General features: G+C 43.0%; 2 protein-coding genes across 3 annotated transcripts; one reads left to right on the top strand and one right to left on the bottom strand.

Annotated features, from left to right (window-relative positions):
* Nucleotides 1-107: 107 nt before the first annotated feature.
* On the bottom strand, nucleotides 108-19,463 carry LOC124037993 (protein ABHD8-like). Of its 2 annotated transcripts, none has more exons than XM_046353326.1 (5): nucleotides 19,293-19,463; nucleotides 2,271-3,042; nucleotides 2,005-2,175; nucleotides 1,611-1,827; nucleotides 108-1,536 (listed from the first exon to the last, which is right to left on the bottom strand). In XM_046353326.1, the coding sequence occupies exons 2-5, from the start codon at nucleotides 3,032-3,034 to the stop codon at nucleotides 1,327-1,329; spliced, it is 1,362 nt and encodes a 453-aa protein (XP_046209282.1). In that variant the 5' UTR covers nucleotides 3,035-3,042; nucleotides 19,293-19,463; the 3' UTR covers nucleotides 108-1,326. The 2 variants fall into 2 exon arrangements, with proteins under 2 accessions (XP_046209282.1, XP_046209281.1); XM_046353325.1 differs by lacking the exon at nucleotides 19,293-19,463 and adding an exon at nucleotides 6,874-7,199.
* Nucleotides 18,978-23,781, top strand: LOC124037994 (DET1- and DDB1-associated protein 1-like). The gene is made up of 5 exons (XM_046353327.1): nucleotides 18,978-19,283; nucleotides 21,547-21,627; nucleotides 21,724-21,775; nucleotides 21,933-21,994; nucleotides 22,189-23,781. Exons 1-5 carry the CDS (start codon nucleotides 19,275-19,277, stop codon nucleotides 22,291-22,293), a joined length of 309 nt encoding a protein of 102 aa, XP_046209283.1. The 5' UTR covers nucleotides 18,978-19,274; the 3' UTR covers nucleotides 22,294-23,781.
* The last annotated feature ends 999 nt before the right edge of the window (nucleotides 23,782-24,780 follow it).

Here is a 24,780-nt window from a genome sequence, read left to right as displayed (position 1 = left end):
TGTCAGATGGATGGATTATCTTGACAAAGGAGAAATGCTTACTAACAGGAATGAAAACAAATTTGTGCACATCATTTGAGAGAAATAAGCTTTTTGTGCATATAGAAAATTTTTGGGATCTTTTATTTCAGCTCATGAAACATGGAACCAACACTTTACATTTTTGTTTACATTTTTGTTCAGTAGTTACATGACGGAGAGCTTGCTAGGTGGCATTGAAGAATTCTCCGATTTTACAAACATTTTTGGTGTACCAATAAACATTTTCATAGCTTAAAAAAGGTAAACAATCATTGTTCAGCATAGTTTTGTAGAGGAATATGAAGAATCAGCTAGAAAAATAATCCTTCTAAAAAGGTCCCAAAACACACATTGATATCTACCAGTTTGTACTTCCCAGTTAACCAGCAGCCAAAGGAAACATATTTGTTTCCCCATAAAATACACAAGGAGACTTTGTAAAACAGTCACACATTGGTATTTCCCAAAACATTTCCCAAAGCAAAACATTGTCAATGTCAAGAAATTGCTTGTCATTTGGAATGATTCTGACAGGGAAGTGCGTTTGAATAATGCATTTAAATACATTGGAGTTGGCTCGTTCTCAAAAAGCAGCATTGATTGTCAAACATCATTTCAAATGTCTCATTCAACTTGAGTCACAATGTTGTGAAGTTTCAAATATTCAAATGTGAAGAAGTAGTCAGAAAAAAAAGAAAGTTGGTTCTGGTGTTGCTTGTCACAAACATTGGCTAACCTTTGGCTTGAGTAGTATAACAAGCGTTCTTCTTGTGTGACTTGACCACTTCCAATACATTCTCTTCCCTCTCTGATGCACCCTTGTTTTGACATTTCCACCCATTGTGCAACTAGAGGTGAACCACACGCAACACACAAAACCAATAACATTATCAGGTCCACCTCTACAACTCAGCACCTCTTCAGCCCCACATCACCCCAAGGCACAGTCAGGGATCAGTCACTCAATCAGAACAATACAACAGACCTCCACGGTCAACGTCATTGACGTCCATCTATCCGTCCCTCCTCGCCCTCCCTCGCATCCCTCTTGTCCTTCCTCTGATGTAGTGCAGTGGCTCAGACTTAGACCAAATATGGACCCATCTGTCCCTGTGTACTGTGTTCCACCTCCTCAAATCTCAATATTAAACCAGCTCAAAACCAGCCCAGACCAGTTCAAACCGACTCAAAACCAGCTCCCTGCACCAGAGGAGACACGCCTAGCACTACCAGCCATGGTAGACAGTACACATCACTGTGCAAGCTTTGATTGGAGTCAATAACACACATCCATCCTTCTATGGGCTACTTATTCTTGACTTGGCTTTCGGAAGTTGCTCCCCCGTTGGATGCAGTGGGGGCATTGGTGGTTTCAGATCGTGGTTTAGATTTAGGAGCGGAGTCTGGCTCCCAGAGGAAGAACTCGTGCAGGAGGGTGTTGACGCTCTCGGGACACTCCATCATCACCATGTGACTGCCCTCATTGATTATCTTCAGGAAGGCCAGCAGCAAGATCTGAGAGGAGGTAGAGAGGTTAGATTAGGTTTAAAGAAAGGGTTAAAGTTGGCGTTTAAAGGTTTCTCACTCACCTCTGCCATGCGTTGATCCTCCTCCACGGGCACAAACTTGTCGTACATGCCGTGCACCAGTAGGATGGGCACAGTGATCTCTGCATGGTACACCTCGTCGCCCTCTGGCCAGTACTGGCCACTCATCATGGCACGCAGCACGAAGGAGGACACGTTGAAAGCATTGTTGTCTTTCAACAGCTGCTTCTCCTTTGCACCCTGATGGGCAAATCCAGCCCTGAGGGAAGCAGAGGAGAGAGTGAGTAGGATATAGGATGTCATACTTGAACGTCATAGACGGAAAGATATTTGTACTGAAATTTGTCTGTACCCATACAAGGGAAGGCGCACGCACACACACACACTCTCTCTCTCTCTCTCTCTCTCTCTCTCTCTCTCACTCTCCCGCTCTTACTTGAGAAAGCTCCAGGAGAGGCAGGGGGAGAGGCAGTGCAGGATGCAGGTAGGCAGGTTGAAGATGGAACAAAGGCTGGGCTCCAGGGCTGTGGGGCCTCCTCCGTTTATCATCACCACCTTGTGGACCTGGTCCGGGTACTCATGGGCCAGGAATGTACAGAATGACACACTGTACAAAGAGAGAGGTGGAGAGAGTTTGGGAGAGCAAAAGGCAGAAAATACAATATGTAGTGTCTATAACTAACACACTTCTGTCTAACTCACCCATAAGAGTGTCCGATGAGAATGTTCCTTTTCCGTGCATATCTCTTAAAGATGGCCCTCATGTCCTCGGCCAGGGCATAGAACGTGTATGCCGCCGCGATCTGGGGCGCAGAGCTCGCCCCGTGACCTACCAGATCTGGCACGATGACCTCATAGCCCAGACGGAAGAAGAAGTCCAGCTGACTGCCCCAGATGTCCAGCGAGCCACCCACACCATGCACAAAGAACAGTGCCACGTCCGCGTGTGTCCCCTTACAAGATGTGATCTTCCTCTCGCTGTCGATCACCACTGTGCGCTTGGGCTTCCGCCGTCGCTTCCGGGGCTGCTGGGTCAGATCTGGAGCCGTTGCTGCTCCCCCTGTCCCAACCACTGACCCGGTCTTGTCCACTTTGGTGTCAGAATTGGGAGTTGGATTGGAAGGTGGGTCTGCGAGCTCTACCTCTACCGTACAGTTGGGTTCTGCTTCTCCGTTCGGAGCATGTAACCGCTCCTGTCTCACCGCATCCCCCAGGTTTTCTATCAGTAGCTGTCCGTTACGATACACTGTGATCTTCCTCTTGCAGTGGACGCTTCCCCCTGGCCCGCTGGGCTCTTCCTCCACCTCCCGTTCCGGAATGACATGTCGGACCCGCAGGACGCGACCCGGTTTGACCTCCACAAACTCGTAGCCGTCAGCGGGTTCTGAGGTTTCTATGGGAACCACAACGTTGGCCGACTTCCCCGTCAGGCAGCAGAGGAGGCCGTCCATTAAGGTGGTCAGCATGGCTGCCCCTGGATGTTCACACACACATTAGACATAAACATGAGTCAATTGCATATGAATAATGAAGGAAATAACAGTGTTTGACAATAAATAGCCGGCTGTTTCACTATACATATACAAATATAAGGAAACACGCACCCACTAAAAGCATCCACACACAAACACATGCTGCCAGGATAATCCCTATTCTAAAGCCGTTAGGGGTAAGGTTACACTATGTGAACCGAGTCCACTCTTAGAATCCCAGCACAACAGAATAATGAGCGCATAATATATCAGGAATGGGAGAGGAACTCCTTTGACACGTCGGTGACTCGTTGAAACCACCGAAACGTGACCATTTTCCTTCAGACGTGGCTGATAAATAGGCTCTTCTATCAAGCCTCTTCCCCTAGTGAGGCCTTAGAAGTATTAATAGAAAGGGGGGACCGTAATAGCCCATGGCTGAGATAAAGCCGGCTTCAAGTGTGTCCATGTGTGCCCCCTGTGTCTTCCAGAATTATTACACTTCATAGGACCCAAGGCCTGGGGTGAATATTGTTGAGGCTACAAAGCAAGAACATGTGTGTTTGTTTTGATAAGCAAAGTAAATGACAAAACTTTGGATTTCATTGCTGATGCTGTTTTCCAACTACTTAAACAATGTTTCTGTGATTTTCAGGCTGTTCCAATCTGATTATGAAAATGGGGTATTTGGGAGTGGGACTGCTCTGAATGAAGCGAAGATGACATGCGTTCACACAAACATAAATCGGGCTCAGGACAGATCTTGTAAAGGGATTGGGGTGTGGCTCTTCTTTAAGATCCCATTTCATTCAAATAAACTATTCTGAGTGGGCAGCATCTTGGCTTTTAACATAGACTTGTTACACTGTTTTCACATATTGACAAACAGCTGACAAAATGTTCCCGACAAAAGAACAAAACCAGACAAAAACCAGATTGTTACAACTACCGATATGTATTCACACTATGTCGTCTCACTGTGTTCCTAAAGAATTATTTCCTGAGCAGCAACTCTTAAGATAAATAACACTTATCAGACTGGCAATAGCAGAGAGTCAAGCTGGGTCTGTCTCCTGTGCTATTAGTCTTCCTGCTGCTCTCCGAACCTTTCTTTCCTGGGAAAAGAGGGATGTACACTCCTTTCCTTCGCTCCCTCCAGACACACTGCAATCCGCAATATGTTTGTCTATCTATCCTTTCTGAAAAAAAATATTTTTTTAAAATATGTGGTTCTCCATAAACAATTCTTTCAACTTTTGTGTTTGCAATAGAATAGAATAGAAAAGGCCGGATGTCTTTTCTTTTGTGGTTTGATGTTGGAACCAGACTTTCTCTTTGTACAACTGCAGACTTTTCAACCTCAGCCCCCACTGCTCACTGTGGTTGGATGAGGATTATAGTAACAATGTAGCATACAACTCCGCTCCTCTTGTTTCCTCTCCTTTCCCCCCCTCTCTTTTGCTTACTTGCACTTCCTCAGCCCACACGGTGTTCTGTGGTGTTGTGTGATAAGCTGTAGGCCTTGATGTCTGACACATCAGGTTTGAACTATTGAAAAAACGTGTCCCTCGACTACTGTGGCGTGGCCCTCCATTTCTCTCAGTGTAGATTCTGACAGGGGCGTGGCCAGCATGTAAAGACCCTGTCCTGTGTTTTAAAGGTTAACCTCTTATAGGCTACCTAACTTACCATACACTTTACTGTTAATAAGTAGTCCATTTCAGGTGTCATTTTAGGTAGAAAATTGACACACATTGCGTCCTCCTCCATAAATGACTGCCTTTAAACCACACCTACCCCTCCTATTCATAGCAGTCTCCCTCAGTGCTCATATATATTATTCAATAACCAGGAGTATAGATGCTATAGGTTTAAAATTATTCATAATAATCCTAAAAACAGACTCGGTGTCTCGTCACAACACACTGAACGACAAATCACTGAGTGGGACCTCTCCCATAAACGCCACAAACTGCAACCGTGGGCTTATTTGTGGTGTGGCACACAACGGTTTTACATCTCTCATATGTGTTCTTATCTGAAATAATAATAAAGGATTCGAAGGTACTGCCACCCACTTTCTTGGCCAATAACGCTGTTATGATGTTATCGGCATAACATGGCACTGGCTACAAATAGCAGAAGTCCCACACACATTCTTCGCGTGCACACTCATTAAAATCCCCCCCGCTGTCTAGCCACTGAGGAACAAGAGTGTAACTTTTTGGCAACTACAAACAATTTCAGCAATTGGGTCAAAATCTCTGGTCCATATGCAAATTTAGTCAATCCTTCAAATTGGCCAGTAATATCTGCAAGGCTAGCAGTAGCAACACACCGACTTCCTGCCAATGGCGTAGCTAAAACAGTGTTACATAAGCCCAGATCAAAGGGTAGTCCACTCTGCGTAGGGATTGGCGCTTAGAAAAGAGCAGATAGCATCAGATGGATTAAAACACATTATGGCCTGTGCTGACTCGGGCTAAGGGTCAACAAACACTAACAATAATCCTTTTTCTTCTAGGTGTGACTATGGGCGTGCTTCTGTTCTGCATGATGCAAAGTGGCATCCTTAATATATCAAGGTCACAATATTGTGTTATTGTATGTAGTTCTGTCCTTCAGCGGTCATTGCCTGTTCATGTTATGTATTATGTCATATTTTATGTTTTGTGTGGACCCCATACTAACAATGGCTCCAACTTCTGTGGATGAGTGTCAGGACAATTGATTTGTTGGCTCATGGTGAGAGTCATAACCATGAGATGTGCATAGGCTACATGGGATCAATAGATACTTTAAAAATGGTGTTGAAATCTGATGCTAAGCGGACTCTAAATTCATGTATACATACATGTGGTATATTCTGTACTAAATCAGAGGCGAGACCAGCCATGAGAAAAGTTTGAGGAGTTGATCAAAATCAGAGCCTATTTGGTACTAAAAACACAATAATTTCTAAATGCTGCTGAGAATGTGTTCAATATCCTCCAATGGACTGGTGTCAGCTGGAAGATCCAATCAATATCAGCTACTTTACAAGGCAACACATCACATGACACTGGGTGGTGACATCTTCAAATCAATACACAGGATAGGTGCTTTGTCTTGAATACAAATAATCAAAACAATTGGTCCCAAAACCAATCAAATAAGATATTGGTGTGACATTAAATACAAAAGACATCCTGAGGTAGTCGGGAACATTATTTTCATGACGATGTATTAATGATATATCATCCAAGCTTATTTTGAAACCCTCAACCAGTACAATATAATCTCAGGAATATCATGCAATAATCTGTCCAAAGGACAAATATCTGGGCTCTCATGAATCACATGTCAATAATTCGGTCATATCACAACTGAAATAACTCTAATATCATGTATTGTTATTAGTTGGATACAACAATATATATATACATTGTTGGCTATCTAATAAATGAGGTAGTGTATTTGCTACTGTTCCGTTTACTATTGGTCTCCTTCCATAGAATGGAAAACAACAAAGCGTGCGCACTGCCTTTTACTTCTGAATGAACCACTGACAGAACATCTGATGCAGCAAATATACAGAAAACGCCAGAATGTTTTTCACCTTTTGTTCACCAATTTTCAAGATGCATTAGATCAGCCATACCACTTTACACACAAGTAATACCACATCCCCATTTTGGTATTTGATTTAGGCTAATTACATTCTGAGAATGTGTTACGCAATTGGTTTAGTGTATCTCCCTACCTTCTCTTTTTGTCTTCTGTTGACACGAAACACAATTATAATCATACATCAGGCTTCATTCATATACATTCTCAACAACGAAGAATCATACCTTATTATTGTCGAAGTCCACAGGGGTGAAATTGTTAGATCATACGCGTCTTCCTCGGTATACTGCGTCTTGGAAGCAGGCGCGCTATAATCTGTTGCAGCCAATCCAATAATCTAATCTAATTGGAGTCAGCAGCACTGTTCTCAACCTCAACATTCTTACCCGTTAGTTTACCTGATAAACTACTAAAAATGAAAACCAAGGTGCATTATCAATTCCATTGCATATTGGACGTGCCCGTGGGCGCATAGTGGATGCGAACGCCAGGTGTCTATCTACATGTGCAGGTTTTTAATCTATTGTAAAGCGCACCGTTCACGCTTTTTCCAACTGTTCCCTGTTCCTGTGACTGCCTCTCTGGAACCTGGTCTCAGAGCAAAACGTATTATATTTGACTAAAATCCGGGTCAATCCGTTTAGTATGAAATGTTACATTACATTGGCCCTACCAATTTAATAACGGTCGTAAAATAGAATATGCATTGTAGGATGTATAGTATCCTATATCTTGATCACATTTGACCTGTTTAGTATGATACATTACGTTCGACTGCTTTAGTGTGATATACTATGTTAGGTTAGGGTTAAGGCTAAAGGGTTAAATTTAAGGGTTAAGGTTAGGGAAAGGGTTAGCTAACATGCTAAGTAGTTGCATTGTAGCGAAACAGTAGTAAGTAGGCAAAAAGTTGTTAATTAGCTAAAATACTAAAGTTGTCCGTGATGAGATTTGAACACGCAACCTTTGGGTTGCTAGACTTTCACATTAAACACCATGGAGGTCATGGAGGACTTTTTGGACTCATTGCTTCAAGTTGAAAAAGAAATGATGCTCTCATGGAAGGGCATGCTTTGAGCACTACCAAAAAAGTACTATTTGCATGTGAAAAATGTATGCCATATACTGCATTTGCCATAGGCCTATGGTTTAAGTTTTTGTTGGTGACCCTTTGATATCTCTATAATTTGCAGATGTTTAAAGTGCGAATCCACAGTTGAAACAATAACAAAGCCGTTAAAAGACGAGGGATGGAGAAATGTAACCACTTTCAGATTAATAGACAGAGCTATGGATGCAAGGACTGACACTCTATCAATATCAAAAGTATTGTTTTAAACAGATTTTTTTCAGGCTACACAGTGTTTGTTTAAATTGACAATGTTTACAAACATCGGAGAGAGAAAAATCTTATATTTTGGATTCTCATGGGTGTGACAGTTGAACTAAACTCATTATCTGATTAGGATCTCTTTTAGTTCTCCTTTGGACTAATCTTCCAAGAATCCTTAAAATGTAAAAAAAAAAAAAACAATTTATAATACAATCACATGTTCACATAACACACTGTTACAAATAACAGACATAATACACTGACATATTGTCCAGATAAATACTCTGACAGTATGAAAATATAGATTGGTTCCTTCATCTACCATAGTCCTGCACAACCTTCAAAGTATTGTATTTAACTGGTTCTAAAGTTTTGTCTGAATTAATAAAGGTTTCTGTTTTGCTCAGATAAATTATTACATTTCTTTATTGCTCTGAATCTAAAATGTTATTTTGCCCATTTCTCTTTTCTGCCAGAATTACACATAGATGGTGGACAACCTATTCCTAGTATTGACTGAATGTCTGTCTCTTATCAACTGAATATCGCTGTGAACGGAGTTTGACCGTTTACATTTTTTATTTTACCTTTATTTAACCAGGCAAGTCAACAAATTCTTATTTTCAATGACAGCCTAGGAACAGTGGGTTAACTGCCTATTCAGGGGCAGAACGACAGATTTGTACCTTGTCAGCTCGGGGGTTTGAACTTGCAACCTTCCGGTTACTAGTCCAACGCTCTAACCACTAGGCTACCCTGGTGTACATTGTGAAATAAAATAAATGTTTTTTTTATTTTTTATTCTCTTGTTGATTGATGACCACCCAAGAGTATTGCACATGACTAAAACAGAATAACCATATCTCCACCTTAAAACAATCATTACTGATTTATTCTGTGCAATCTGCAGCCTCCTAAATATTACTTCATGATGCATTTCCCCAGACCACAGAAAAACATTTCATCTGACCCCCAATTAATGCTTGGGTTGTTTGCTTAAGAATCTTTCCTAGTAAATATTTAGCTATCCTTCTGATCATGCATGCAGTTATTTATTTTTGACATAGATTAGTAATTTAGATAAAGAATTTGTACTCCCCCCTCTTTAAATTTTCCAGATTGACTGACCTTCATGTCTTAATGTAATGATGGACTGTCATTTCTCTTTGCTTATTTGAGCTGTTCCAGCCATAATATGGACTTGGTCTTTTACCAAATAGGGCTATCTTCTGTATACCACTCCTACCTTGTCACAATACAACTGATTGGGAAAACGCATTAAGAATTAAATAAATTCCACAAATTAACTTTTAACAAGGCACACCTGTTAATTGAAATGCATTCCAGGTGAATACCTCATGAAGCTGGTTGAGATAATGCCAAGAGTGTGCAAAGCTGTCATCAAGACAAAGGGTGGCTATTTGAAGAAAATATATTTTGATTTGTTTGACACCTTTTTGGTTACTACAAGATTCCAAGTGTTATTTCATAGTTTTGATTTCTTAACTATTATTCTACAATGTAAAAATATAGAAAAATCCTTGAATGAGTAGGTGTTCTAAAACTTTGACCAGTAGTGTATCTGAGAAATACATAAGATATACTATTCTATGTACAGCAATAGTTGAATTCGGATGGCCTTGACTAGAATACAGTATATCCATATGAAAATGGGTAAAACAGTATGTAAACATTATTAAAGTGACCAGTGTTTCATGTATATGTACAGTGCCTTGCGAAAGTATTCGGCCCCCTTGAACTTTGCGACCTTTTGCCACATTTCAGGCTTCAAACATAAAGATATAAAACTGTATTTTTTTTTTGAAGAATCAACAACAAGTGGGACACAATCATGAAGTGGAGCGACATTTATTGGATATTTCAAACTTTTTTAACAAATCAAAAACTGAAAAATTGGGCGTGCAAAATTATTCAGCCCCCTTAAGTTAATACTTTGTAGCGCCACCTTTTGCTGCGATTACAGTTGTAAGTCGCTTGGGGTATGTCTCTATCAGTTTTGCACATCGAGAGACTGAAATTTTTTCCCATTCCTCCTTGCAAAACAGCTCGAGCTCAGTGAGGTTGGATGGAGAGCATTTGTGAACAGCAGTTTTCAGTTCTTTCCACAGATTCTCGATTGGATTCAGGCCTGGACTTTGACTTGGCCATTCTAACACCTGGATATGTTTATTTTTGAAAAAGGTCGCAAAGTTCAAGTGGGCCGAATACTTTCGCAAGGCACTGTATATATATACGTACATACATACACACATATACATACATACGCACTCGTACTCAAAAACTAAATTAAAAACACACAAAAAAACATATAACACTTGCAGCAGCACTATCAAGGTTCTTATCAGCTATTTCAAGCATTCGCTGAGACGACGGGCCAATAATTCGTTTTTAGGTTTTACAGTACCTTACACAACATGTATCTGCGCATTTCCCTAGTCACCCCGTTCACTCTGTCCAGTTTGAAATATAGTTGAATAGTGGAGACCAGAGTCTATCAAATTTGGGCTGTCTCTTGTGGAGGTCATAAGTGAGCTTTTCAAGAGAAAGAAAGTCAACAATCTGGTCAATCCACATTTTAAATGTAGGAGGGGTATTAGAGGCCCACAATAGAAGAATACATTTCTTAGCAAAGTATGTAATAGTCATAAGCAGATTTTCTCTGTCAGGATCAAGAACAAAGTCCTGCTGGGCATTAAGAAGATAGATACACGGGGTCATATCAAACTGTACTTCTAGTACTTTCTGTGCAGCAGTATGTACAGATTGCCAGAATCTGGCAATCTCCCTACAGCTCCAAAATACATGCATATAGGTTCCACTTTCAGAGGTACATCTTTTACAGTTAGGAGACATATCTGTTTTCATTCTATGGAGTCTCAAAGGAGTATAATAAAATTTGTACCAAAATTTGTAATTAGATTCTTTCATTTTTACACTGGTAGAGGAGCAGTATACCCTGTCGCAAACCTCCGCCCATAACTCATCACTGATAGTCAGACCAAGGTCCTTTTCCCAGATTATTTTCAAAGGAGAAAAGGAGGAGCATCCTTTCTCAGAAAGGAGTCTATAGATGTAAGATATTTTGCCTTTAATGGATTGTGCTGTGACACGAAGGGTTTCAACTTCATTCAACTGAGTTTTAAACCTCCTCTTGGAGGTAAATGAGGAAATTACATGTCTAATTTGAAGATATAAAAAAAATGGGATCTTGGCACATCGAATTCACTGCAGAGCTCTTGAAAGGATTTCAGTGTAGTGGTTTTCTGATGATATAGGTCTGAAAAGGTCCTGATTCCTAGAGTATGCCAAAGATTAAAGTTGGCATCCCTCAGGGCTTTTGGCAAGTCTGGGTTGCCTACTATAGGCGAGTGAGAACATATTTGGGAGGAAATGCCAAGATATTTCTTACAGTCCCTCCACGCTAGTAGGGTGCTGTAAATCACAACGTTTTGGCTATGTTGCCCACTTCACTAAAGTTATTAATGAATATAATTGAGCTTAAGGGCAATGAACAGCAGGATTGGGCTTCTATCTGAATCCACGTTGACTCTTGTCTGTTTGTGATCCATGTTAGCATGTTGCGGATTTGGGCAGACCAGTAGTACAATTAAAGGGAGGGAAGGGCAAGACCACCCTTAGATTCATGTTTCGATAGAGTGGAAAACTTGATCCTAGGTTTTTTATTGCCCCATATAAATTTGGTGATGCTTTGGTTAGTGGTTTTGAAGAAGGAAACTGGGAGATAGCATGGGAGCATCTGAAATAAGTAGTTCAGTCTAGGGAGGACGTTCATACGGATTACATGTACATATTCTTATCTTTTCCTTTACATCTGTGTGTATAAGGTAGTCTTTGTGAATTTATTAGATTACTTACATTTACATTTACATTTAAGTCATTTAGCAGACGCTCTTATCCAGAGCGACTTACAAATTGGTGCATTCACCTTATGACATCCAGTGGAACAGCCACTTTACAATAGTGCATCTAAATATTTTAAGGGGGGTGAGAAGGATTACTTTATCCTATCCTAGGTATTCCTTAAAGAGGTGGGGTTTCAGGTGTCTCCGGAAGGTGGTGATTGACTCCGCTGTCCTGGCGTCGTGAGGGAGTTTGTTCCACCATTGGGGAGCCAGAGCAGCGAACAGTTTTGACTGGGCTGAGCGGGAACTGTACTTCCTCAGTGGTAGGGAAGCGAGCAGGCCAGAGGTGGATGAACGCAGTGCCCTTATTTGGGTGTAGGGGCTGATCAGAGCCTGGAGGTACTGAGGTGCCGTTCCCCTCACAGCTCTGTAGGCAAGCACCATGGTCTTGTAGCGGATGCGAGCTTCAACTGGAAGCCAGTGGAGAGAGCAGAGGAGCGGGGTCATGTGAGAGAACTTGGGAAGGTTGAACACCGAACGGGCCACCGCCTTGATGTTAGTTGAGAACGACAGGGTGTTGTCCAGGATCACGCCAAGGTTCTTAGCGCTCTGGGAGGAGGACACAATGGAGTTGTCAACCGTGATGGCGAGATCATGGAACAGGCAGTCCTTCCCCGGGAGGAAGAGCAGCTCCGTCTTGCCGAAGTTCAGCTTGAGGTGGTGATCCGTCATCCACACTGATATGTCTGCCAGACATGCAGAGATGCGATTCGCCACCTGGTCATCAGAAGGGGGAAAGGAGAAGATTAATTGTGTGTCGTCTGCATAGCAATGATAGGAGAGACCATGTGAGGTTATGACAGAGCCAAGTGACTTGGTGTATAGCGAGAATAGGAGAGGGCCTAGAACAGAGCCCTGGGGGACACCAGTGGTGAGAGCGCGTGGTGAGGAGACAGATTCTCGCCACGCCACCTGGTAGGAGCGACCTGTCAGGTAGGACGCAATCCAAGTGTGAAGGTAGACGTGGGGAGGTTAAAGTCGCCCAGAACTGTGAGAGGTGAGCCGTCCTCAGGAAAGGAGCTTATCAAGGCATCAAGCTCATTGATGAACTCTCCGAGGAGACCTGGAGGGCGATAAATGATAAGGATGTTAAGCTTGAAAGGGCTGGTAACTGTGACAGCATGAAATTCAAAGGAGGCGATAGACAGATGGGTAAGGGGAGAAAGAGAGAATGACCACTTGGGAGAGATGAGGATCCCGATGCCACCACCCCGCTGACCAGAAGCTCTCGGGGTGTGCGAGAACACGTGGGCGGACGAAGAGAGAGCAGTAGGAGTAGCAGTGTTATCTGTGGTGATCCATGTTTCTGTCAGTGCCAAGAAGTCGAGGGACTGGAGGGAGGCATAGGCTGAGATGAACTCTGCCTTGTTGGCTGCAGATCGGCAGTTCCAGAGGCTACCGGAGACCTGGAACTCAACGTGGGTCGTGCGCGCTGGGACCACCAGATTAGGGTGGCAGCGGCCACGCGGTGTGGAGCGTTTGTATGGTCTGTGCAGAGAGGAGAGAACAGGGATAGACAGACACATAGTTGACAGGCTACAGAAGAGGCTACGCTAATGCAAGGAGATTGGAATGACAAGTGGACTACACGTCTCGAATGTTCAGAAAGTTAAGCTTACGTAGCAAGAATCTTATTGACAAAAATTATTAAAATGATACAGTACTGCTGAAGTAGGCTAGCTGGCAGTGGCTGCGTTGTTGACTTTGTAGGCTAGCTGGCAGTGGCTGCGTTGTTGACACTACACTAATCAAGTCGTTCCGTTGAGTGTAATAGTTTCTACAGTGCTGCTATTCGGGGGCTAGCTGGCTAGCTAGCAGTGTTGATTACGTTACGTTGCATTAAAAGAACGACAATAGCTGGCTAGCTAACCTAGAAAATCGCTCTAGACTACACAATTATCTTTAATACACAGACGGCTATGTAGCTAGCTATGTAGCTAGCTACGATCAAACAAATCAAACCGTTGTGCTGTAATGAAATGAAATGAAAAATGTGATACTACCTGTGGAGCGAAGCGGAATGCGACCGGGTTGTTGAGTGCGGAAGTTCTATTCAGTAGACGTTGGCTAGCTGTTGGCTATCTAGCAGTGTCTCCTACGTTAAGGACGACAAATAGCTGGCTAGCTAACCTCGGTAAATTAAAATAATCACTCTAAGACTACACGCTCTAAACTACACAATTATCTTGGATACGAAGACAGCAAAGACAACTATGTAGCTAGCTAACACTACACTAATCAAGTCGTTCAGTTGAGTGTAATAGTTTCTACAGTGCTGCTATTCGGTAGACGGTGGACGTTTGCTAGCTGGCTAGCTGCTGGGCAGATAGCAGTGTAGACTACGTTAGGACGACGAAATACGAAGTTGCAATAGAAGTGCTGACTGTTTCACTTTGTTGTCCTCTTTCTTTTCCTTTTTCTTCTGTCCTTCTTTTGTCCTTATTTTGTCTTCCTTTCTTCTGTTAACTAGATATTTTTTGTTGTTATTCTTTGTAAGCTAGCTAGCTTCTTCCAGGAGAGTCCCTAGCAACTGCTTAGCAACAAGTAAACAATTCTGCTAGCAATTCAGCTAGCTAAGATAACTGTACAATTTTAAGAAAAATAGTTAATTTTTCAAAAGCCTGTCTTTTTTGGTTTGTTCCTTGTTTTGTCTTCTATTGAGTCTTGCAGTTTTCTCTTGATTTTTTCGATCGATGTACAGTTTTCTCTTGATTTTTTCGATGTAACATTTAAATCTCAATATATACAGGAGCTCATTTTTCAGCAGCTGCTCAATTTAGAACTCCGGAACACATACTTGTTAGATATTAATGCACTATCTGAATTAGAAGCAAAAGCATTTCGCTACACTCGCATCAACATCTGCTTACCATGTGTATGTGACAGGAAACATGTCTCAATCGGACTGTGGAGGGATATGTAGTGATTTCTAGGGACAGATATGGGGGGGGGGACTTTATGAAGGTGGCAAAGGTATTGAACAGGAATGTATGGTGGTGAAGGTGTGGTTGAGTCTTCAAGGAGGGGGCTAGTGGTAGTGAACTACTATAATCCTTGTCAGATATTGGACTGGGAAGTGCTGGAGAGGGTGGAGGGCCAGGATTGAAATAAGGTGATGTGGTGTGGGGATTTTAATGGATGGAAATGGCCAAATGATGTAAAATCTCGTAGTAATTCAAGATATGGTGTGCCTGAATGATGGCCGAGGGACCAGTATGCCTTGGGCCTCACTCTGGTATCTAGTGCGATTACAGGAATCTATGAGTGGGAGGTATGGGAGGAGTCGACAGTAGGGAGTGATCATTACCTCATAGTATGCACAGTTGGCCGGAGGGAGGCGGAGGTGTCAGTGGATGGGGTAGGCAGGTGGGTGTTTGGAAGGACAAAGTGGGATCCGTTTCAGGAGCTGAGTGAGCAGGTGATTACTCAGGTGGATAAGAGAGGGGATGTGGACAGAATGAATAACTTGGTGAGAACAGCATTAGTGGGGGCAGCTACTGAGGCTACACTTAAGAGTTCAGGGAGGAGGAGGAAAGCAGTCCCATAGTGGACAGAGAAGTGTGGGGCAATGATGAGGAGTAGGAACAGGGCATTTAGAGCACAGAAAGGGACGCATAACTTCCAACATCTGATTCAGTATAAGCAGGCCCAGGCCCTGGTGAGGAGAACTATCAGCCAGGCAAAGGGGTCATGCTGGCGTCGGTTCTGTGAAACCATTGGAAGGGGATGATTAAGAGGATGAGTGGGGTTATCCAGTGTTGACACGTGGGAAGGATGTGGCAGTAACAGGTGAGGAAAAGGCAGAGATGATGGCCAAATCGTTTGTCCAAGTGCATAGCTCTGCAAAATTGTCAGGAGGGGCGGAGGGGGAGAGAGAAAGAGAGGAGTACCCTGGAGTGCTAGAAAGGAGGAATTATGTAAATTATGCGTTGAATGCAACATTTACTATGGCAGAGATGAAAAGGATAATAGATAAGCGTCGGTTAACTTCACCTGGGAAAGATGAGGTGTGCTATATTATTTTGGCCCATCTTTGTGATGAAGCACTGCATAAGGTATTGTTGTTGTACAACAGAGTGTAGGAAGAGGGGAAACTACCAGGCAGCTGGAATGAGGCAGTAGTGGTACCAATCCGGAAGCTAGGGAAGGACCCAATGCTACATCAGAGTGGGTTCAGGAAGGGTAGGGGAACTATGGACCCAGTGCTCTGCTTAGAAGCAGATGTCAGGAAGGCTCAGGTGAACAAGGAGACCGCTGTAGATTGTCTTTTTTTAATGTGGAGAAGGCTTATGATATGATGTGGAAGGAGGGATTGTTAATTAAGCTTGATATTATGAGGGTAGGAGGAAGACTGTACAAATGGATAAAGGATTTCATGTTTGGGTGGGGACGTCTCTATCAGGCAGCTACCTGGTGAATAACCGTACACTACAGAGGAGTACGATTAGTCTTCTGTTGTTCTCAATCATGATCAATTATGTTTACTCTCAGGTACGCCCGGATATTGGTAGGTCGGTATTTGCAGATGACGGGGCTTTATGGAAGAGGGGAAGAAATGTGCCGTACACAGTCAGGAAGGTACAGGAAGCAATTAATGACGTAGCGCGGTGGGCATTCGCGTGGGCATTCAGGTTCTCTGTAGAGAAAACTCAAGACGGTGTTCTTTACCAGGAGGAAGGTGGGAGATTAGATATGCGGGAAGAAATGAAATGTGGAGAGAATAGGGTCCTTCAGGTTCTTTGGGGTATACTTTGACACCAGACTGACCTGGGCAGACCACATTGAAAGTGTGGTGGGAAAGTGTAAGAAGGTGCTAAATGTGATGCGCTGTCTGACGGGGAAGAAGTGGATAATATGGAACCATGTATGTTGCATTGATCCGATCTGTAATACACTACGGCAGTACAGCGTATGGTAACCGGCCGCAACAGGCTGGGCGCGAACCCAGAGTCTCTGGTGGCACAGCTGGCGCTGCAGTACAGCGCCCTTAAGCACTGCGCCACCCGCGAGGCCCCGTGAATCAGGATTTTGTGGCCATTTACACAGATGATTCAAATGATCCAAGGACAGGATGCACTGGGTCCGCATTTGTAGTGTAGGATTGTGGGGTGGCAGTCAGGAAACGTGTTACAGATCATCTGGCTGTATATACGGCAGAGCTGATAGTCATACTGTTGGCCTTGCAGTGGGTGGAGGAAGTCAAGCCAGACAGAGGCAGTTGATGTACTGGCTAAATAAGCACTTAGTAGTAGGGATGTTGATGTTGTAGCTTCAATGAGCAAGGCAGAGGCAAAAAGCCTGAAATTGACAGTGATGGTGCAGAGACGACAGGAGCAGTGGAATAGAGATACTAAGGGCCGGCATTTATTTCAAGTACAGAGGAAAGGGTAGGTTGGCAGGAAGGGAAAGAATAGAGCAGGCTATTTTTAGAAGATTAAGGATGGGACACAGCCAGTTGAATAATACTTTAAATGTGATATAGGAAAGCATCAAACAGGAAAGTGTGATTATTGCCAGAAAACAGAGACCGTGGAGCGTGTATTGCTACAGTTTGGGCAGTATCAGTGGGAAAGAGAGGATGAGCTCTAGTATGAGGGAGAACGGGATACGGGAAATTAGTTTATAGAGTATATTAAGTAGCAAGTAGGATTTATTACAGTACATTAGGTGGTGGTAATGCACAATAACGTTGGATGCCAACCACCGATTAACCCCACCGAAGAACACAATCCCACCGAAGAACACAATCCCAAAGATTGAAGAACGCTAAAGACTCGGCCCACGAAGCCAGCTAGGCCGTTTCCTTGTATTATAGCCATGACCATGTGCCTTACGGTAGATCGTGACAGCCGGTTAAATGGCATCCCTTGAGAAGGCAAGAACAAGATGTATGTCAGACGAAGTGCAGTACTTTCATACGGTGATGTATATTTGGAATATGGAGGAGGAATGGTGGGAAAAAGAGGTGCAGGAGGAGGTCTAAGAGAGAGGGAGGAAGAGGGTGAACTTGAGTGGGTAAAAAAAATCAGAAAAAAGGGAGATGGTTTGTTAAAGAAGAATGGTAGAAAGTGTAAGCAGAGTGAGCTGAAGACAGGAGGAGAAATGGAAGTGAATGAGGGCAAAGTATTGGAGGTGGTAGGTGTGAAGAGGTTCTCGGAGCCCGAGGCTTGCACTGAAGGTCAGGATAAAGATGAGTCTGTGACAGTAGGAGTGAAGTTTGGAAAAAGTGGACCCTTGCCTTTTAGCCAATCCATTTGTGAATTCAGGGTGGGTGAAAACAGAGTTGGGTGCTGTTGAATTGGTGAGGGTAACCAGAGGTGGTCTTGTGATAATTGTTAAGTGTTTCTGCTGGTCAGAGGGAGAAGGCGCTCCCGTGTTAAAAGAATGGGGGCAAGAAATGTGAATGGTTTTGCTCTCAAGAAAAGAGCGCCATTGAAAGGAGTGATTACTGGGGTAGCAGTAAATGTAAAGGTTGACCAACTGAAGGGCAAGATTCCCGGTGTTTGCGGGTGGCGTGAGTGGTGAAACAGAATAATTATTGTCTGTTCTTTTGAATGTTGAGTCTGGCCGACAAAGTGATGATAGGATTTATAATTTATCATGTTCGAGGTATTAAGCAGAATACATTTTATTGTTACAGGTGTCAACCTTACGGGTATGTGGCAGCAGTGTGTAGGAGGGAGGTTCCTAGGTGTGAGAAGTGTGCAGAAGGGCATGAGATCCTGAGAGGAGTTGTGTTTGTAGTGTATACTGTATGTACCAGCACAGAGGGATAGGCCAACAAGTGATATATGTTGCAGTAAGATTGGATTTATAGTAATGGTTATCAACTGTACTGCAGGGATGGAAGGTAAAGTCACAGAAAATTGGGTTGTAGTGGCAGCTGCAGAGACGTATTTGGGTGTGCGAGACTTGGTATCAGAAGAGTTACAGGGTGTGCTAAGTGTTGGTATAGTTTTTTTAAAAGCAAAGTATAAGGGAGTTATACTCCAATCTAGTAGGTGGCGGTAATGCAAACATTTATTGGATGCCAACCGCAGTTAAACCTAGTCGAAGAAGTGCCTCACTGTACTTGCGGTTTTTCATGATTACAGAAGATAAAGTTGGACGCAGGAATGTATACAACAGCGTGCCTCAAATAACAAGTGACTGTGGAGGATTTCATAAACATTGGCTAGTAGGCTGGAGAGCAGGTAGCAATCTAACTAGCTAAAACAGCAGTCGTTCGCTGGCTTGATAAAACAGTCCATTAACTTTACCTAGCTACCTGCCACATTATCTGTCCAGCTGCAAGATATTGTGCAAAGCTCAGTCTGCGTTTCGTCTTGCGACACAAAAAGGGAACATCATGGACCAGGTAACTTACCGGCAAAACGTTTTGCGGAGAGAAAGCAGCTACCTAGCTGGCAGCTTAGCAAGATAACGTTAGCTAATGTCAGTTCAGTGATCTCATCATATGGCTGTTCATTTTTCAGTTATTTAATTGTATGATCTTAAGTAGCTTGCTCGCTTTCTGTCTTATTGGTAACGTTCATGTGTTGCTATTAAATACTTAGTTAGCTAGCTTGTATCACATAACAATGAGACAGATATTTCACCAGATGTATAAATGTGAAGCATCCGGTTGGCGTTTCCACTCACTATCAAATATGGCAGTGGGAGAAGATGGAACGAGATGGATTTGGGTCGACATCCTGTTAATATACTAATCGATGAAACATTTGATCTCAATAGTTTTCTGTAACCAAAACAAAAGTATGTTGCAAACAGAGTGGGCTTTTTTGTAGACTTGACCCTTTTACAAAGTTTTGTTTATTTATTTTAAATTTGCATTTAGACGGGGTGCAAAGGCGTTTCGAGTTATTGTAGGCGTTCCCCAACGGAAATATGCAAATGTTGCTAGAACACGCCAATTGGATCTCGCTATCTTGTGCTTTTGGGTCTTCCCCCCCTCCTTGCTTGTTCTGCCCACTATGGCTCATTTGTTCCCATTTGAAACGACAGACCACAGCCTATCTTGTTTTGGTTATACAAATCTTTGCTTGTATCTCACCTGCCAGCCAACAAGCCAGATAGAATCCTCCACTTGTTTCGACCATATTACAGGGAACGCCCAGGGTGTCAGCCACATGGCACCAGCCCCGGTTCGAGCACTCCATTGTGTCCTCCTCCCAGAGCGCCAAGAACCTTGGCGTGATCCTGGACAACACCCTGTCGTTCTCAACTAACATCAAGGCGGTGGCCCGTTCCTGTAGGTTCATGCTCTACAACATCCGCAGAGTACGACCCTGCCTCACACAGGAAGCGGCGCAGGTCCTAATCCAGGCACTTGTCATCTCCCGTCTGGATTACTGCAACTCGCTGCTGGCTGGGCTCCCTGCCTGTGCCATTAAACCCCTTCAACTCATCCAGAACGCCGCAGCCCGTCTGGTGTTCAACCTTCCCAAGTTCTCTCACGTCACCCCGCTCCTCCGTTCTCTCCACTGGCTTCCAGTTGAAGCTCGCATCCGCTACAAGACCATGGTGCTTGCCTACGGAGCTGTGAGGGGAACGGCACCTCAGTACCTCCAGGCTCTGATCAGGCCCTACACCCAAACAAGGGCACTGCGTTCATCCACCTCTGGCCTGCTCGCCTCCCTACCACTGAGGAAGTACAGCTCCCGCTCAGCCCAGTCAAAACTGTTCGCTGCCCTGGCCCCCCAATGGTGGAACAAACTCCCTCACGACGCCAGGACAGCGGAGTCAATCACCACCTTCCGGAGACACCTGAAACCCCACCTCTTTAAGGAATACCTAGGATAGGTTAAGTAATCCCTCTCACCCCACCCCCCCCTAAGTTTTAGATGCACTATTGTTAAGTGACTGTCCCACTGGATGTCATAAGGTGAATGCACCAATTTGTAAGTCGCTCTGGATAAGAGCGTCTGCTAAATGACTTAAATGTAAATGTTAAATGTACCCCACCCTCCCCATGGTGTCTTGGAGGTCACTTATTCCAGAACATACAGTCCTTTGCTTCTCTGTATTTTAAACCAAATGCTGTCAAAGGGGCAGGAAAGCATCCTTCATATTGAACTAACTAGATGTCAACCTAAACTAGCCATGTACCCCAACTCCTCCACTGAGTTGAGCGCAGACTAGAGTTTAAAAAAAAATTAACCTCTGATTCCTTCGAGTCACTCTGTCAATTTTTAAATGTACCCATGTTAGTCCTCTGTGTGCCTTTCGCTGTTTCTTTTTCTGTAGCTCAGTTGGTAGAGCATGGCGCTTGTAACGCCAGGGTAGTGGGTTCGATCCCCGGGACCACCCATACGTAGAATGTATGCACACATGACTGTAAGTCGCTTTGGATAAAAGCGTCTGCTAAATGGCATATATATTATTATTATTTTAATTAAATACAACCACCTCGGCACTAATGTTCATGTGCCAATTGAATTTCAATGTGGAGGAGGTACTTAACTAACCTAAAGCCAGACATGATAGATAAGGCAAGGGAAGGTAGAGAATCTTGCAGGGCAAGAGGCTTGGTCACCCATGAATTGCAGGACTAGGATGATGCTCTGCAAAATTGGCAACTTTTAGCTACACAACACCGACTGAATAATATTTTTCTACAGGCAGATTTCTTAAAGGGTCTCCCTGTTTACAACAAGAGCAATTTCAGCCTGTTCCATGCAGACCCTGTGTGCAAAGCATCGGTGAGCACTTACTCATCTATCAGAACATTTGTAATATGACAGATTAACATCATCAGTCTTGCTCCACCTGAAACTATTTAAAATCACTTTTTACAGAACCGAAGACCGTCCGTGTACCTCCCGACATGCGAGTATCCCTCAGAACAGAGTAAGTTCCTTCATCCTTACTAGAGAGCACATACTTCATCGACAGTCTTTATTTTCTTTGTCTTGGGAAACATGTACTGCTAGACATGTAAACATGTATTTTAAACTCAAGCCATTTCCCCTTCGAAAACAACTAAATGATTCCTTTTACTTCCTAGTCATTGTCACGGAGAAAACAAATATCCTCCTTCGCTACCTTCACCAACAGTGGGACAAAAAGGTGAGTTTGCGGGGGCTTCCCATTCCTGAATGAATAGATACATTTATGAATAGCAAGAGTAACAGATGTGACCTGTAACAGACCAGGAACTGCTTAAAGCATGGTCAGCAATGCTCACTCTGAAACATCAACTTTGTAGAGGAGGTTGTCAATCAGGTGAGTGAAAGCACTGATTGTCCTCCTCTGTTGAACAGAACGCAGCGAAGAAGAGGGAACAGGATCAAGGAGAGGGAGGGAGTCCAGCACCTCCACACAAAATTGCAAGGACAGATAGCCAAGAGATGAACGAGGACTCTTAGGAGAGTGTGTGTGCATCTGGAAGAAGCACATGTACAGGCACACAACAGACATGACTATAAAGACATACGAGACACTCACACTTTGACAAACAACCTGGGAAAATGTTCACCCTGGTTTGGGAAAATGAAAAAAAAAAGTGGCTTTTTTTGGTTACCTTCAAAGAGTTTCCTGCCTTGTCTAGTGCCCTGTTTTCAGCTTCACTCCCTAGCCCTGACCACATGGGACGCTGCAACATCTTTCCACACAGTTTGCAGACCCAATACACTGAACTTCTGCCTGCCACAGCAGGGGAGGACCCAAGGATGTATATAAACTCTGGTTTGATGATGCAATGTATTGGCCGTTGAGAGGCTTTGAAGCCACTGGTCGACCATATTGGCACTCTCCAGTAGGAGCAGTCCGCCGTAGGAATTAATGGAATTCAACAGTATTTCAATTAAATGTTTGAAGAACAAAATTACATGCATTTCATTTCAGAGTAACCCTAGTACTCACAAAAAATATAAACATTTAATGTTTAGCTCACATAATATAATTTAAAAGTATGTATTAAAGTGTCTAATAGACTAAGTGTCAAAAACGAATGTGGCTTCTAATCTTTTTTTTTTTTACAATGGAGGATTACCAAGATGGCTGTGCTGAGGCTTACAGTGCCCCCTGTCAGTCATCCAGGGTTTATACACATCATTGGGAAGAACCCTCCCCCTGGACTTAATGTTCAATGTGCATCATCTTCCATTCTGCTCTGGATTTGTTTGTGTTTGAAGTTTGCTGCTTTGTTTTACTGTCAATTTTAGTTCTGAGATGTTAACTAGGACAAGTCAGTTAAGAACAAATTCTTATTTACAATGATGGCCAAACCCGGACGATGCTGGGACAATTGTGCGCCGCCCTATGGGACTACCAATCACGACTGGATGTGATTCAGCCTGGATGACAAGTGACTCAACAGTATACTCGCTTAGTTTGAATTTTTGCTGCTCTCTAGCAAAGTATCCCTGTTAAACAAAAAGGATAAAATGTCAAGCCAAATTGTTTTAGTCATAGGTGTTGACTACTCAGTTTGCTAGAATTGCTTTTCAATTTGTTTATACTGCAATCGATGGACCCATTAGGTATTTTAAACTCAAAAGTTATAGCACCGGTAGAACAAAGAATAGTAGCCTACATCAATGAGGGGAAAAGAGAAAGTTGTATTCAGTATGAAGACCTACAGTGCCTCCAGAAAGTATACACCCCTTGCACATTCTTCACATTTTTGCTGCCTTAGAATTAAATCTAAAAAGGAATGAAATGAGATTTTTTTTTCTCCACCTTGTAGATCGGTTGGAAAGTAATCAAATGTAGTCCTGTGTTGTCTTTTTATATTTTTTTATATAGCAAAATGTGAAGACTGCAACTTGTATGTAAATATAATAGCCAGTGCCAGCTGTTGGATATTAAGGTCTTGGCTTGATATTTATCAAAAATAAATGACTTTGAATCTGCCTTTTTGTAAAAATGAATACACATAGCTACATGGATATTATACTAGATGCTGTTATTAAATGTTAAGAGAAGCACTGCTACCCAATGTTTGATCTTGAATACAAAACGTCAAACTTCCCCAGCTGGGGGGGGGGTTGTGTGGAGAAGAGGATAAGGGAATAAAGATGGTATGATATGTAACAGACCACTTGCCATGGAACGCTAAAATAGGTGCAGTCGCCATCCTGCCTTGTTCCAGAGATTTAGTTGGTACTAGTTTAAATTCACAACATTGAAGATAAAATAGTCATGAAAAGAGATGACATGATTAATATCTGCTCTGGAGATCGACCGATTTATCGGCATGGCCGATTAATTAGGGCCGATTTCAAGTTTTCATAACATTCGGTAATTGGCCTTTTTGGATGCCGATTATGGCCAATTACATTGCAATCCATGAGGAAACTGCATGGCAGGCAGACCACCTATTACGCAAGTGCAGCGTGTCAAAAGGACCTAGTTGCTAGCTAGCATTAAACTTATCTAATAAAAAACCATCTTCACATAATCACTAGTTAACTACACATGATTGATGATATTACTAGTTTAACTAGCTTGTCCTGCGTTGCATATAATCAATGCGTTGCCTGTTAATTTATCATCGAATCACAGCCTACTTCAACTTCGGCAAACGGGTGATTTAACAAAAGCACATTCATGAAAAAAAGCACTACCGTTGCAGAAATGTACCTAACCATGAACAGCAATGCCTTTCTTAAAATCAATACACAGAAGTGTATATTTTTAACCCTGCATATTTAGTTAAGAAATCCATGTTAGCAGGCAATATTAACTAGGGAAATTGTGTCACTTCTCTTGCGTTCAGTGCAAGCTGAGTCCGGGTATATGCAACAGTTTGGGCCGCAGCTCCATGCGAACTGTGAGCTAATTTGCCAGAACCTTACATAGACATTGAAGGTTGTGCAGTGTAACAGAAATATTTAGACTCAGGGTTGCCA

The sequence above is a fragment of the Oncorhynchus gorbuscha genome, linkage group LG06 (assembly GCF_021184085.1).
Source record: "Oncorhynchus gorbuscha isolate QuinsamMale2020 ecotype Even-year linkage group LG06, OgorEven_v1.0, whole genome shotgun sequence".
Taxonomy (NCBI): Eukaryota; Metazoa; Chordata; class Actinopteri; order Salmoniformes; family Salmonidae; genus Oncorhynchus; species Oncorhynchus gorbuscha.
This window is presented reverse-complemented; position numbering and strand designations above follow the sequence as displayed.